Below are 16,472 nucleotides of genomic sequence, written 5' to 3' on the forward strand. Positions count from 1 at the left end.
GTGTGGCTTTTTTTTTTTTAAACACCAACATATATAATTTGATATAGCTAAATTGAGAGTGTTTCAAAATTTGATGTGCTTTGTGCTGTATTTTAATCCAGTAGTGGGTGTTCCATGTCAATTTTCATGGAGTCAGGGAATTTATACCTAAAAGAATTCTGGAAATCAGTTAATTATTTCATGGGAATAAAAAACGGAGGTCCAGAAACTGTAAGTGACTGCCAAGGTCTCGGCAGTTAGTAGCCAAACTGGAACTAGAACCCAAGCTTTCCAGGAACACTTAACTCTCCCTTTGTGTCATATTTTCCAACACAACCTCTCTTCTTGTAGGAATTTATTTGACTGTCTCTATTAAGCCTGAAATCAAGATATTTCTGGTACCAAAGTGAGGAAAATTTAACTTTTAAAAAATTATGCAATTTCCTTTCCTTTTCCAGGACAAAAAGGTTCAGGAATATTTTTTTCCCTCGAGTATAACGAATCTAGAAAATAGAAAATAGAGATCGCTTCAGGTCTTTCTAGAAGAAAGTCTGTATTAGATGAAACATTGGACCAAACAACCCCAAGATCTTTTGAGTCTTTGAAAACTGGGATGTGGTCCTGGCTTTATTCTTTCTGGCCTTATATTTTCCTGATGCTAGATAAAGCTTGACATTTTATTTTAATTAGAAGATAGCTTGCTAAATAAATCAGGTTTGTGTTGAGCTTACATCTATATTTTATCTATGCATTTTTATAAAGACTCAAATCTCTGAGGAGAATTCAAAGGCAGAGAGAAACTTTTAATGAAAATATGGCAAATTTTGTCTCTGACATTTTTGTACAGAACCAAAAATATCTTGGTTAGAGGTTTTGCAAAAGGAAAGTGAAGCTTTCTTTTAAAACATGAAATCTAATAAAAATATTTACTGTATTTCTTAAATTCTGAGATATACAAATTTTTACATTTTAACATCTCAAATTTGGTTGCGTCTTTCAAAAATTATTGATGGGTTGTAGTTTAATTGGCAGTGTTTTTCCTTCTTTAGTGTTATATAAAATAATGGTATATCTCATCATCAATGGATGAAATCAGTAGGTTTAAAACATTCTTTTTGGGTTACATAGGGTCCAAATATGTACCTTTATTGATAAACATATAATATATTGAATCTGTTTCCTCTGTTTCCCCTCTCAGAATTGTTTCTATGCCTCAAAGCATCTAGTAAGACAGATGGCAGGGATTTGACTCTTTTGTACCTTACATGCAGCATATGTACAAGCTGTGAAGCCCACTGCGTGCTGATCCTGAGTTCTTCATGGTGTTGTGTTTAAACTGACTCCAGAAGTAATTTGTGTAAAACTAAATAGCTTGAATCTCCTGTCTCCTGCATAGAGACATACAGTTTACCATGCATATGAAACACTAGATATCCCAGTCCTGACTTGTCCAATCACGATATGATCACTCTTTAGATATCATAGTGGTGATGGACGGTGGTGATTGTCAGCGCTGGTAATCCCGGTGTGTGATGCTGCAGCATGAGGTGGACGGAGTGTCACTAGGCTGGCTCCCTGCCACTTAAGCCAGAACACTGGCAGGTACTGGCGTTCTCTGTGATAACCTTGTCCTATGGAGCTGGCTTCCCAGAACTAACATAGGAAGTTGCCCAGGGTGACAGGGGAAGCTCTACTGATACCTTGTAGAATCAGCAACATTAAATTTTCTAATGCTTCTGAGCTGCATTTTGTTTGTTTGACACCAGGTTCAACTCAACCTATGCCTAAAGAGATTTCTTAACTGCCCCCTCCCTATAAATAAAAGAAGAAAAAACCTGCTTATTAGCACATACTTCCCACAAACACCACCATGACTCTGTGTTTCCTTTTCTTCCCTTGCATTTCTCATTTAATTCTCAATTTTGAGATGAAATTGAAGACTTTTTTTTTAATCCTTAGCATAATCCTTCTCTAGCACCTGCCATTAACAATAGTGACCATTTTTAACATCTAAAAGGGTTGTTAACCAGTGGTTATACTTTAAATGGTTACAACTTAAGACGTTTAGCACTTGATTACAAACAAACAAGCAAAAACCGGAATAATATTTAGGAAATCATATTAAATAGAAGTGTTTTATCTGCTCATGACTTCTTTGGGGATGAGAGGTAGCAGGAAAAAGTTAGTGCTTTGCCTTATAAGGCCTTTGTGAAAAATGATACATTTCACATCAACTAGTGTGAACAAACACTATTCTGCCATTTATCTTGATGTGGTTTGAACTGATTGCAATTATACAGTGAAAGTAAGTGTTCTTTTTCTTTGATGACTGGATTCATAGAGCTAAATGTGATAGGAATCTTTAATACTCTTGCTGCTTCTTCCTAGAATATTATATTTTTTCTTCTGTGATTAAAGTATATTTAACTATTATGATGGTACTGATTAATTAACCAAGAAGTTAAACCACTTACTTCAGGGACATTTAATCTTACTACAAAGTAAATTTTATTACCAAAAAAAAAAAAAATGTTTTTAAGTCAAGTAAGGTTCTTTGATATTGATAGTAGCCAAGCATTAGTGGATGTTAGGGTGACATCACCATATAATTTTGCCATCTGTCCACTCAATTTTAGCATAAAAAGGTATTTAAAGAGGGAACAAGTAAGTGGCAAATATGACAAGCTTCTGTTGTTATAGAGTTCGTTTAAAATTATTGGGCTATGGAACCCTCTTATCTTTTCTACCTGGAAAATATTTCTTCTCCCTTTTGTTTCTCATGAAGTGGGCCAAATGGAGAACATATCCCCAGGACAGATCATTGATGAACCCATCCGTCCAGTCAATATTCCTAGGAAAGAAAAGGATTTCCAAGGAATGCTGGAATACAAGAAGGAGGATGAGCAAAAGCTTGTTAAGAACCTGATTCTGGGCAAGTATTTTCTGCATGGGATAAAAGGTCTTTCTGGTACATACGTCGGCAGTGGGAAAGACTAGTCACTAATGTTTGAAATATTCAACGCTGGTTTCTTTAGTCATCACTGCATACTGTGCGTGATCCTGCTGCAGTAGCATCCTGACCACGTCATGCTGCAGTCAACCTGCAGGGAGACTGGTCTAGAATCACCTATCAGGATCCTTTGAGGCCTGGGCTTCTTAGCTCTGGCTGAAGATTAGATTATCTGGGGAAGCTTTTGAGAAGTATTAACGTACAGTCCCCATCACAGACTAATTATATCAAAATCTCTAGAGGGAAGAGCCTGACCATGTCTGGTATATGTTTTTCAATCTTTCAAAGGATTCTGAAGTGTAAGCCACAGTTGAACACCCACTGGTTTCAGCCACTGAACTTCCTGAATCTCATTTTTTCCTTGCTTCCTTTGACAACTAAATATGTCAAGAACAACAGTTTGGTAAAAGAGAAGAAACAAAAGAATTAGGGAAAAGATCCCAGCAATGGAAGGAGAGGACTGCACAAATGAAATGGACATGAAGGAAGCATTTCAGAGCAGCATAGGGTGAAGATTGTGTGTAAGCCCCCTGGCTCTGCAAGAAGACTAATTTAGGGGACAGTGGGAAGTGAGTAGGGAGTGCACACAGCCTGAAAGTTGTGAACTGGAAAAGGGAAAAAACCTCTCTTCTCAGCTTTTGCATAGCATTCCTCCCTGCAGGTGTGGGGTGACAGTAATGTGATTGGCAATTATACTTGATTTAATGTTCCCAGGGTTCATGGCGTGAGTACTATATATAGGTGCAGAGGCACTTAAGTTTCAGCATGATCTTTATTTAGCAAAAATGTTAAGAAGCCACTGGTTTTTAAGCATAGAGTTAACAAAGATTCATCAGTTCAATAACATTTAGTGAGCTCCTACCACATGCTAAGTATTTTCTAGGTACTGGATACTGAACGAAAATAAAGTCCCTATTCTCATAGATCTTACATTGGGGGATGGTGGGGAACAGAGAAAAACTAGACATATAATAGGGAAAAGGATAAAGAGTAAAGGCAAATGTATTAGTTTATATAAGACTGTCCAGAAAGTTGTCTTCAATAAGGTGATCTTTGAACAGAGATCAAAGGAGGTAAGGAGGCAAATCATCCTGATATCTGAGGAAAGAACATTCCAGGCAGAAAATAGTAAATACATAGTCCCTGGAGTGGTAGCATGCCTGGCATATTCAACCAACAACAAGGAGATTCATTGTGAGCTGGGGAAGGGAACAGGGCCAGATCACACTGACCATAATGAAGATTTTTTATTTTATAAATGGATGAGAAGTAACTTGGAAGATTTTCAGGATCTGACCTACATCTTTGTATAGAGTCACTCTGGTTGTTGTGTGAAAAATGTACTATTAGGGAGCAGCGGATGAATCAGGAAAACTAGTCTGGAAGCCACCACTACAGTCCAGGAGAAGAGCATAGTCTATTCTAGGATGGCCAGTAGAGTAAGTAATTGGATTCTGAATGGGTTTTCTAGGTAGAGCCAATAGGACTTATTACTGGATTAGATGTGTGGTGTGAGAAAACAATGAGTCAAAAATGCTGACTAAGCTCATGATTTGGGAAACCAGAAGTCTGGAACTGCCATTTAACTGAGAAGGGGACAGCTCCTGGGAGAGCAGGTTCCAAAGGGATCTAGTGGTTTGGTTTGGAATGCACTCAGTTCGATGTGCCTGAGCAGAGGTGTTAAGAAGGCAGGGAATTCAAGGGAATTCAAGGGAAAAGTCAGGGCAAGAGATATAAACTTGGGAGTTGTCATTATATAGACAACTAAGATTCATATGTCCCAACTAAGACTCAAAATTTCTCTACTTAATGAGCTATTAAAATGCTTCTTTTTTTAGTGTGACCTCTTAGCCCTGAATGATTGAATTCTTTCACAAGAACCGTGCTTTTGTATCTTACAAAACATTCCTCATGAAGACTTTCAGTGTTATATAAGATTATTTTTCCTCATTTCCTTTCAGAACTGAAGCCACGTGGTGTGGCAGTCAATTTGATTCCAGGGTTACCAGCGTATATCCTGTTTATGTGTGTTCGACATGCTGACTACCTGAATGATGATCAGAAAGTAAGGTCATTGCTAACATCAACAATTAACAGCATCAAAAAAGTATTAAAGGTCAGTTCATGTTCAACAAAATTCTCATAATTAATCTTAATGATGACAGAATCTGCCCCAAGTTACTTTTCCTTCCTTAAGCTGGAGCTAAGTTGCCAGATATGACACTTTGCAGTCTTCACTGATAACTTCCACTATAGGAAGCATTCTTTCTTGCAACACGTCTGTATGCCTTCTTTTACACAGGGCTCAGGTTGAACAGTAATCAAAATTAATTTGATATAATTGTACCTAAGTGCAGAGTAAATTAAGTTTCTCCATAAATGGAAATAGTCTGCTTTGAGGTCTTAAAAGTAAATTAAAAATACTTAGTGTGATCCATATATCTAGGAAGTATGTTGCTCTAGTTAGAAAGGTATTAAATAAGTTCAATACCATATGTTTCATTCATATAAAAAGATGTCTGATAAAACATTATAATTTTTCTTCCATCTTTTCTTCCTCTTATTCTCCAACTCACCCCATAATTTTCCTTGTTACCTGAAATGCCTGGTTCCATGTGAGAAGCAACACATAGATACTAACAGAGAGGAAAGATTTGGAAACGGCAGCAGAATTATGTAATAGAGCAGAAAGCCCTACATAACTCAGTAGTCACTGAGTCACCTTGCATAATACTCCTCTTGCCTCTCTAGAAAAACAATGAACATTATACTTAGCTTTACCTCACGTGTTTCTATGAGGAGCTAAGAAAATGTTCTCCAAGCACTTTGCTTTCTGATTATCTAACTGAAGTTAGATGAGAACTTTTAGGATGGAGATAAGTAGGTAGTTAACATGCCCAGTGGATGCTTTCAAATCTAAAATGTCTTTAATGCACTATTTTTTAAATTGTGGTAAAATATGTATAACATAAAATTTACCGCATAACCATTTTTCAGTGCTTAGTTCTGTGCCGTTAGCATATTCACATTGTTGTGCCAACCCTATCACTGTCCACCTCCAGAACTTTTTCATACCCCCACAACTGAAGTTCTGTCCCCTTTGAACACACCCTCCCTGCAGCCCCTGCTAGTGAACCTTTGACAAATGCTGGTTCTCCATCCCTGCTGTGCAGATATGCTATGCAGTTAGTTTTATGGTGGTTACTAAAACATGGGGTTTCTGAAGATTTAACATTTAAAAATTGATGAATGTCTTCTGATATAACTCATTTCATTTTTGGTGTATCGATGCTATATTGCACTTAGCCTACAAGTTTTACTAATTTGTAAGTCAGCTCCTGCAAAGACCACAAAACCAAAGCGTTTTCTCCCTCTCATCTTAATTGCAAGAAGACATTTCTCTAATTTAACTAATTATTATATCAAATTGTTTAAAAATTGAAAAGGATGGGTACTAGAATATAACACCCTTTCGATACAGTTTAAAATTGATGTGAGCTTGTCTCACATCCCAGTTTTGAATTGAAGTGTATTTGTCTTGAGTCCCTGTTTTGATTTAGCAACTGGTTGTTTGACATGTGCCCCAGTCCTGATGAAGAGCTATTCAGCTTCCCCTGTCTCCTTTTCTGCACAGGACTTCCTTCATCCCGTTTCTGATTCTCTGCTCAGGAATTGTATCTTACTGTTGACCTGATTTGTAACCTAATCCGGCTTTCAGCGTTTCATAGTCTGTGATTCCCTTTTATGCTTTTAGTCCTCTCTGATCCCCTTAGTAATCCTGAAGGAAGTGAGTTGGGGTAAGCTGTGGCTTGATGAATTTTTTTCTGCTGAAAGGGACCATTGAACTGACATCAACTGAGTGACTGGGCATCCTTTTCTAATGGCAAGAAACTAGATGCCAAGCAAAGTAACAACCAACCAACAAACTCGGTTGAAATTTTCTAGCAATGATGTAAGACTTTGCAATGTGATTTATTTTTGTAATTCTTTATAATTTAACTGAGGCCTTCTGGTATCTGTTCAGTTTCCTTCAGGTTGTTATTTCCCTAAGGAAAAGTGAATTTAGCCTTTTTCTCTCTTTCAGAAAAGAGGTGATGATTTTGAAACCGTCTCCTTCTGGCTCTCTAACACATGCCGATTTTTGCACTGTTTGAAGCAGTACAGTGGAGAAGAGGTGAGAAAACCTTCATTAAAACACCAGTGTGATATACTTTGTGAACTTTTTAGGGAAAAATTGAAAAGCACAAAACGTTTAGCCATTAATTTAGAAACCTGAGTTCAGAGGTGGCTTGGAAGCCTGTAGCTTTGTTTGATGTTCATTGTTTATGAAACAGTGATTTAGACAGTGACATAGTTTCTTCCCTCTGAGAGTTTGTATTTTGATGAAGCATAGCAGAAATAAAATGAGCATTTGTCGATGAATTGTTACCAGCAGTGAAACCTCTTGTCAGCATGTGGAAGTGGGCTTTTCAAGCACTGATATGAGAAATATAGAACTATTTAAAGAAATTCATCAATTTGGGCTTTCCAAATGCATGAAAGGTAATCAAGCTAAGGCATGTCTCTCTAGACTGGTCCCAAAACCTGTTTTGCTTTTATTTGTAGTGATATGTTCATCAGGTGTTTACTAGACTTCAAAACTAATATTTCAATACTGTAATCTGTTAATAATTACTCTTTATTAAGGTCTGCTCAGTATATATCAGATAGTACTTACTCTATGTTATTTAATTCTTGCAACATCTCTGTGAGGTAGGAATTATAACCCAGTTTTACAGATGAGGAAACTGAAGTTCGATAAAGTTCATCATTTTGCCCAGGTTCTCTTAGCCATAAGGAGCAGTGCTAGAATTCTAGGTCTGCTCACCTCCAAGAGCCTGTGCCCCTAACCACTGCCCTCCATACCTCCACCTTGTGCTGGGAGAGCAGCCAGAGAAGCTGAGCGGTAGCATTTTCTGGGCACCAAGAGGCTAGCGGCAGGGGACTATCCCGGCAAATGACGGAAAATATAAATATGAGTAAGACGTGCTCCCTGAGTAGGTGGGACAGACAGACTAGAATTCCCCCTAGGGGCCATTAACTGTCCTGTCAGTCCCCACTTCTGACCATGTTGTTAGGTAGTTTTAGGGAGGCACATGCTTGATTATGTGCAGAAGCCATCAAACAGGCAATTGCCTTTTGTCAGGCAACATCTAACAAAAGTACCTGCCTGTACAGTTGGCTTCCCATTTTAGCTCATACCACCAAAAGATTCCATTCTAAGCTTGGATTGAAAATCATGTATGGTTACAATGAAATACAATGAAGGGAAATTTTTTATTTATTCACCAATCTCTGTAGAAGCCAGTCTAGTTTAAGATGATGTATGCCCTTCAGGTGCAATATTTATAAATAGGAAGTTAAGAGATTAGTGCTTTAGATAATTTACTGTTTGGCAGTAAACCTGCTGCTTCATAAGCGAAAACACTCATTAATTTTTTTTTTAAACTAAGTTCCCCCATCTTGTTTCACTGAATGCTAGCTTGCCAACTTTAGATACTATTCAAAAGCTAGTAAGAAGTGGAAGGGGAATATGATGGAAACAAACACCAGCATTTCAGAATGACTGTCTGGCATTCAAGAGCAGAGCAGACAGGAAACTCTTCAGAGGAAAGACAGCAGGAGATGTCTGATCAAACGAGGGAGTTAGAAGAGAGCTTTTATTTCACGGGTGTCAGTAACTCTGCTTTATGGCTCTAGGGCTTTATGAAACACAACACGTCTCGCCAGAATGAACACTGCCTCACCAACTTTGACCTGGCTGAGTACCGGCAGGTGCTAAGTGACTTAGCCATTCAGATCTACCAGCAGCTCGTGCGGGTGTTAGAGAACATCCTTCAGCCAATGATCGGTAAGGCGAGAGCATTGCTGACATCGAGGTCTGTCTACCTCATGTGCCCACCAGTGGCATTCGTTTCTTCATACAAAGAACATAAAGTAGTAAGACCCAGTCCTGAAATTAGCTGAGGAATCCCGAACCCCAGCCGTGACTAACTGGGATACATCAGAATCACTGCTTCCATATGATCGAAATGGCAGTATCTAGTTAATCTCCCCACTGTGTGAGTCCTCTCCCTTAAGACCGGGTTATGCTATATACCCATCAGTATACCTCATACCTTGTCCAGTTTTCAAAAATTAAAACTTTAAACTCTGGTCTAGGACACTGCTACACTGAGCCTCCTCAGGGCCCATCTAAGACTAAGGAGGCTGGGGAGAGTTTGCACTTTGCCTATTAGGCTACAGTAAAAGGGCTGCGGGGTACCACAGCAACAAGAATAGGTGTCAGACACTCCACGGTGGGTTGTTCATCTTGTGGCCCCTACGGAATTGTTAAAGGCAATTTGGTTTAAAGTAGCATTTTCTCAGTGGATGAGTGACTGGGGTGTGCACGTGTGTGTGTTTCTATATATGTGTATTCAGCTAGGTGTGTGAGTCCACATACCTCTCTTTTGTATGCGTATGCTCACTCTGAGTGCGTATTTATGTACTATACTACCTCTATTCCGTCGGAATGGGTAGCATTCATGAAATAGGAATTAGGAGGCCTATATAAATTGCAGGATGCTAGTTTTGAATGCATTGAATTAAATTTGTTTTAAGTTATCAAACTCAGTTATCTTCAGGCAAATCAGCAACACCTTCTTAAGGCTACTCCCAGCTACACTTTCTTTTCCTACCTGTGTGTTTTCCACATTTCCACAACTTCTTCATTGCCTTTAGTATTCTGTCTTCCATCATAGGCCCACAATTAACCAACTAGAAACCAAAAAGGCTGAGGAAGCCATGGGAGATAGCAGTGATTTCTTCATGGGACAACTTCAGTCATCAGTTCTTCAGTTGTCCCCTAAAGGTTGTGTTCAAAGCGACCTAGGTCAGCTACAATGTAAGAGGTGACACGGACACAGAGGTCAACTTCAGCCAATATTTCTTCTATTTTTGCCTATTTTTATTGGCTAAATAAGAAGTTTACCTCCAAGATGCCCCCCTTTAAACTGCTTTCCCCATCTCCCAGTGATGTGATAATAACCACCAGTGTTTTGTGTCATTGTCAGGTGTTGTGGAAGCCACGTTTAGCACTGTGAGATGTAAAATGAATAGGAGATGTAAAAACTGAATCGGGAATGGCCCCTGCTGTCAAGGCGCTGTCAGTCCAAGCGGTGGTCATCCCACAACCATCCTCGAGGGGGCATAAGCCAAACACTGTGAGGGCACAGTGGAGGGAGCAGCAGTGCCCCAGATTCGAGAAAACTGAGTTCTGGGAGGCTGAGGCTAACCCCAGAGCCTCTCTGCCACTGTGGAAAGTTAAGGGCAAGGAATGGCCCAGTTCTCCAGCCCCACACGACCATCCCCTCTCAAGGCTTCTCCACAACCACTGCCCAATCTCCTCTTGTACTTGCTACTTAATTTCTTTGCCTGTGGGGTTCAGATATCCCTGGAGAATATCTTATCTTCTCCCTAACTGCTACATCTTTCTCAAAAACCCTCCCAAGGTATCACACACTTGTGTTGTTATAAGGTTGCTGCTTCCTATTTTTGAAAATACACCATTATGATTTCTTAGTTTCATGGTAAATTTTCGCATTTAAGAATTATTCCTTCATTAAAGTTTAAAATCTGGAAGCCCTCTTTTTGGGAAGGCTTCTCCCTCTGTTTTGATACTCAGATGATCTTCCTCAATTGAATGTGTGAGAGCATGTGTGAGCATGCGTGTATGCACGTGGAACACGCATCTTCTCTTCTAACACTTTGAACTACTCCCGCAGTCTCTGGCATGCTGGAGCATGAAACCATTCAGGGCGTGTCTGGGGTGAAGCCCACAGGGCTAAGAAAGCGAACCTCCAGCATCGCTGACGAGGGCACCTACACACTGGACTCCATCCTCCGGCAGCTCAACTCCTTCCACTCAGTCATGTGTCAGCACGGCATGGACCCTGAACTGATCAAGCAGGTGGTCAAACAGATGTTCTACATTGTTGGGGCCATCACCCTGAACAACCTCCTTCTGCGAAAGGACATGTGCTCCTGGAGTAAAGGCATGCAGATCAGGTGAGCGAACACCAAAGCTGATGGCTTGTTTGAGGTCAGTGCACCCGATGTCTGCTACCGCCAGCCGGGCAGCACGGGAGGACCAGACATGGAGCTGCTTTCTCCTGGCTGGCTGGGCTTCTCCACTTTCATTCATTACCGCTCCTGACTGTGCCTTTCAGTAGGCTCTACCCACCACTAGTTGGGAACCCCGCTCCACTGTGACGCTAATTTGTTTGAGGGAATGGAGAGAAGATGCAAAATTCTTACAGTTGAGATAGCTGCTTCCTCGCTGTTTGCATGTGTTTTAATTGTACATAACAAAATAGCTAATTCTTTATAATGAAGATTTCTGATGCTTGACTTCTCTTAGAAAGTTATTTTGACAAAACACCTTTTTGTACCATGGTAACAAGAACATGTCTAATAGATCTGTTACTAACTTCAAATACGCCCCTCATCTCTTAAGAAAATGTGCACTCAGTTTTATGCCCAACTACCCCACCACATAACCTCATACTCATAATAGAATTGATTTTTTTTTTGCAAATCATTTATTTTAAAATAGAATATTTGCCAAGAGAGGAAAAAAGGATTTCTCTTACAAAAGTTAATCTCAGGAAACCTTGGCATTCTTTTCAAATTTTCTATTCTGACGCACAGCCATTGTAGTTAATGTTAGAAAGATAATGCCTCCCACTCAAGTAGTAGGATTTATTTCTCTGTAAGCTTTGTTTATACACGTAAAGCACCATCGTAATAACATACGGTCTCCTATTTGCCTGATTGTGCAGTGCTGCTCATGTGTCCCTTTAGCATTTTAGTATGAAAACCACTGTCACTTGGTTGACCACCTCTTGTAACCTTGGCGTCTGTGCAGTTTCCATGTCTCTCTCCATATTTGGAGTCTTCGTCTCTTCCAGCGGCCCCCACTTACCCTGCTGTCCTTCCATCCCTGAGCTTCCTCAGGCCACTACCCTATCACCCAGGCTCTTCCCTAAACAGAGCTGGAGCACAAGGTCTGTGTGGAAGGATCTTGTTTTTCTTGACTAACTTGGAATTTAACCTGTAATAAAGAGGAATGGATACGCAGAGGTTATTGATTCTACCCTCTGAAATTGTAAGAGAAGCTAGAAAGTGTTTTCCGGTCAGCTGTTTAATAAGGACACAGCCATATTGTGTGTTCTATTTTGTCTTTCAGCAAGTCATATTTCATAACTTTTGCTGTAATGGCTATATTTCTACCTTCCATTGAAGTTAATTATATTCTCTAGTCACTTACTGTTATATAATTATGATTATAAACCTTATGGCTATAATAAAATTTTAAGCACTGGTAAGATTTAAGAAAATTGAACAAAAATACTGGCTGTCATTTTAACTGAAATTCCTGACAAAGCCATACATAAAAAATTAAGACATTTATGACAACATTCGGTGAATTTGCATTCTCTCCCTCTCTCTTTTTTTGGCACAGGTACAATGTCAGTCAACTGGAAGAGTGGCTGCGTGACAAGAATCTGATGAACAGTGGGGCTAAAGAAACCCTGGAACCTCTCATTCAGGCTGCGCAGCTTTTGCAAGTGAAAAAGAAGACAGATGATGACGCAGAAGCCATCTGTTCCATGTGCAGTGCTTTAACTACTGCCCAGGTAAAACACCTTGCCCTGCTGTGCAGTAAGGTAGCACTCCTCACGGGTGCTGCTCAGGGAAGTGAGGAGGTCTCCTAGCCATTGCTCTGGTCTCTGAGCTGACTTCATATGTGTCAGAGAAAACATATACCTATACAGGTCTTAAAGGAGACTTTACTAGCAACTCAGTCATCCACAGTCAACATTTAATAAATATTTATTTATTTTTTAATGTTTATTTATTTATTCTGAGGGAGAGAGAGAGAGAATCCCAAGCAGGCTTCACACTGTCAGCACAGAGCCCGACGCAGGGCTCATGAACTGTGAGATCATGACCTAAGTCAAAAATCAAGAGTTGATGCTTAACTGACTGAGCCACCCAGGCGCCTCTCAGTAAATATTTATTCAGTGTGTATAGTGTTCTGCATAATGTCCCAGGCACTGAGATACAACCAAGAACAAAACAATGTCCCTGCTCTCATGGGATGTACAGTCTCTGCATTCTATGGAACCTATATTCCAAAAAGTAATTTTCCATACTATTTGATAATTGAATGATATTTTAGACTTCTCTATTTTAAGACAGATTATTCTTATTCCTTTATTTCAATAAATGACTAATTGAGCTATCTTGAGGCACCATACCTGTTGCTGGGGGAGATGCTTCAAAAAATAAGAAACAATCCTTGCCTAAAAAGAATTTCCAGTTTAGTAGACAAGGCAGATGTACCTAACTGATTCTACTATAAGAGGTTCTAGCAAGTTCTACAGTAAGATGTCTAAAGGAAGTGCCGAGGGGCAGTCACTGTGTTCGAGGAAGGCTCCATTAAGCTGGGTATTGAATTTAAGGAAGTGAGAAGGACATTTGAGGACAGTGGCAACAGCACGAGGCAAGAAATAGGCATAAACCTTACCCATTTTTCTTTTGCCAGTTATTTCTATGCTGACTCTTGGGCTTTCTTAATGTTCTTTACGCATCTCATAACGTAGACATCTTCACAAACCATACATAGAATATGTATAGAAAGCAGCTAGATGAAAACTAGGGACACTGTTAAAAGTTGCCATTTGGGTAGACTGGGAAGATTGAGTGAGACACTTTTCCTTTTCATGTTGTGTTCTTTTGTATAGTTTGATTGTTTTTCCAGATTTATATTTCTTCTTAAAAGTACAGATAATACATTAATACATTCTTATTTTAAAAATTCACATAGTAAAGGCAAATGTGCCCTTTAGACTAGCTCCCTCTTCCCTCATCCCAATCCAGCCCTGAGTAGAATTATAAACTGTATGCACAGATCCTTTTAGTTTCCCAGATTATCAGCACCCAGTGTGTATTTGGTTATATGCTGAAAACTTTGATCATTTCATTTCTCGCAGATTGTCAAAGTGTTGAATTTGTATACTCCAGTTAATGAGTTTGAAGAAAGAGTCTCTGTATCATTTATTCGTACTATACAGGTAAGATCTCCCAGGCTTTCTTTTCCTTTGATTCACCAACACAGTCTTTTGAATGGAAATTTACAGTTTATTGAAGGAAAGTGTGGTTTTGTTATTGTATTATCTCATTCTGACAGTGCATTAACTTTTGGTAACAGATTATTAGAAAAAATGCAGTGATTTTAAAACAAATATAAACATTCTTTAGCAGTTGAAGACTTTTTGGTAGATTTTTGGTGGGAAAAAATTATTTGTAGATTCAAAGAACTGATGTTCTGTTTTTTGTTTTTAAATCTCAGATGCGTTTACGAGACAGGAAAGACTCTCCTCAGCTGCTCATGGATGCTAAACACATCTTTCCTGTCACCTTTCCTTTTAACCCATCCTCCCTCGCACTAGAAACCATCCAAATTCCAGCCAGCCTGGGCCTGGGATTCATATCACGGGTCTGAAAGTGATGTGATGTCAAGGCAAACAGTGAGAGTAAATTTCTTGCCTGAAATAAGAACCCATTATTTCCAGTGAGCTACTGAAAATATGCTCTAAAGAGAAAGTACTGAGTATCTTTCAAACAAGAGGTTATTAACTGGAAATCTCCCTAAATACTTTCATCACCTTGGAAAGACAAATAGGCTTCTTTGTACTGTGTTACCTTTAATTCATAGCAACACTCACCCTTGATCAGTTAGGTATCCTGAGTTACATGCAGGTAAATGGCAGACAGAAGGGGAAAAAGTGTCTCCAGCTGCCAGCATTTATTTTAAATCCTTAGCACTGCATCCTAATGGTATGGTAAAAATGTAAATTCCAGCTATGAGCTGTTGTTAGGAAGGCACCAACAAAGAACCTCCTCTGTGTGAACCAGAAGAATTGAAAGAAAAATTGCCATTGAGTACATATCATATCAGTTCAGGAATCAATTATGTTGATATTGTCAAACTGGATCAAAGAAATAAACTGGCAATATGTAAAGTAATTGGTCAAGTAACTTCCTTATATGTGTCACTCTGATATAAAGATATTAAGAGAATGTTGGTTTGCCATATAGCATAGAAGTCCATTTGTACTGTAGTTTACTGAGCATTTTAAATTGCTGCTACATACTGTATACTTTAACATGTAAGCGATATTCTTATTAGGCACTACAACAGTAAGCTTCTCTTTTATCAACTCTGTTTACAAGTCAATCAGACCATTTTAACTGGATTATGTGCAAATATATACAGATTCCCCTGCACGAGTAGCGGACACTGGGAAGTCATGTAGTAATATGACAAAATGTTTGACATTTAGGGATAGGATTAGACAAAGTGGCTATTGTTGATGTCGTTATTTATTCAGAATGTATTACATTGATGTGCTCATTAATTTTCCCTGGGTGGATATCACATCAGGGTACAGTGTTCTGTGAAGTGACTTATTTTTAGTTCCCAGATCAGATTCCTGCACTGCATATTTTCAACCCAGCCAGGTTTTCTTTCTTCTTAATTTATTAACAATTAATCTCAGTCACTATCTAGAGAAGAGTATCAGCATAGTCATGGTTCGGGTCTTGAAACCTTGATTATCCTATAAATTATGCAAAACAAGGTATATAATAAATACTATGATTCCATTTTTTTAGGCTTTGCAACTTCTATAAATGTTCTCAGTACCACTAGATACTTTAAAGAGCATCATACTAGAAATACTTTAAGACTTATATAAGAAGACTGCTGAATTTTAGAGGATTTGTTTCAGTAAGAGCCAGATCCTATAAGTTTCATTCTGAAATTCTAATTAAACATATTCTCAGTTTTTCCTGGACATCCTATACAGTAAATCTTTCAGGTTGTGCAAAAGCAAATCCTTAGTTTTCATTAGAAACTCTGGTTCTGAATTACAATCATAGATTTATATAACTTAACCGTTAGATGGTCTATGAAAAATGACATCTTATCAATACATGTGCAATATTAATGGAAGTCAAACAGTTTCAAATCAATGATAAAGATTGTTATTAAAAGATAAATACTGTCTGTTAACTTATTTGGGCCTCACATTCCTCATTTATACAGTAAGAGAGTTGGACCCTTCCACATCTAAAATTCTCTCCTTTTGGCTCTTAGGTCCTAGAGAAACTAGATACAGTTACTCAGTGAGTTCACCCTCTAATTGAAAGATCACTGTTTGGTGCCTGTTAATTCTAGGGGATTAATAAAATGTAAAACCACAAGTTGGTGTAGCTATAACCTTTCTTAAATTTACATGATTTACATACACGCTTTTAGAAAGTGAATTAGTTTGGGGCGCCTGGGTGGCGCAGTCGGTTAAGCGTCCGACTTCAGCCAGGTCACGATCTCGCG

The 16,472-nt window shown here is 38.8% G+C and overlaps 1 protein-coding gene across 7 annotated transcripts in view; it reads left to right on the forward strand.

Annotated features, from left to right (window-relative positions):
- MYO5A (myosin VA) overlaps nucleotides 1-16,472 on the forward strand; it is a 188,585-nt gene extending 172,113 nt beyond the window's left edge. For all 7 annotated transcript variants that reach the window (XM_042988826.1, XM_042988829.1, XM_042988830.1 and 4 more), the window contains 8 exons: nucleotides 2,765-2,911; nucleotides 4,951-5,105; nucleotides 7,074-7,163; nucleotides 8,729-8,879; nucleotides 10,795-11,077; nucleotides 12,534-12,708; nucleotides 14,068-14,148; nucleotides 14,427-16,472. In XM_042988826.1, the coding sequence (XP_042844760.1) occupies nucleotides 2,765-2,911; nucleotides 4,951-5,105; nucleotides 7,074-7,163; nucleotides 8,729-8,879; nucleotides 10,795-11,077; nucleotides 12,534-12,708; nucleotides 14,068-14,148; nucleotides 14,427-14,579 (1,235 nt within the window). In that variant the 3' untranslated portion in view covers nucleotides 14,580-16,472. The remainder of the gene's footprint in view (nucleotides 1-2,764; nucleotides 2,912-4,950; nucleotides 5,106-7,073; nucleotides 7,164-8,728; nucleotides 8,880-10,794; nucleotides 11,078-12,533; nucleotides 12,709-14,067; nucleotides 14,149-14,426) is intronic.

Source organism: Panthera tigris, chromosome B3 (assembly GCF_018350195.1).
Source record: "Panthera tigris isolate Pti1 chromosome B3, P.tigris_Pti1_mat1.1, whole genome shotgun sequence".
NCBI classification, from domain to species: domain Eukaryota; kingdom Metazoa; phylum Chordata; class Mammalia; order Carnivora; family Felidae; genus Panthera; species Panthera tigris.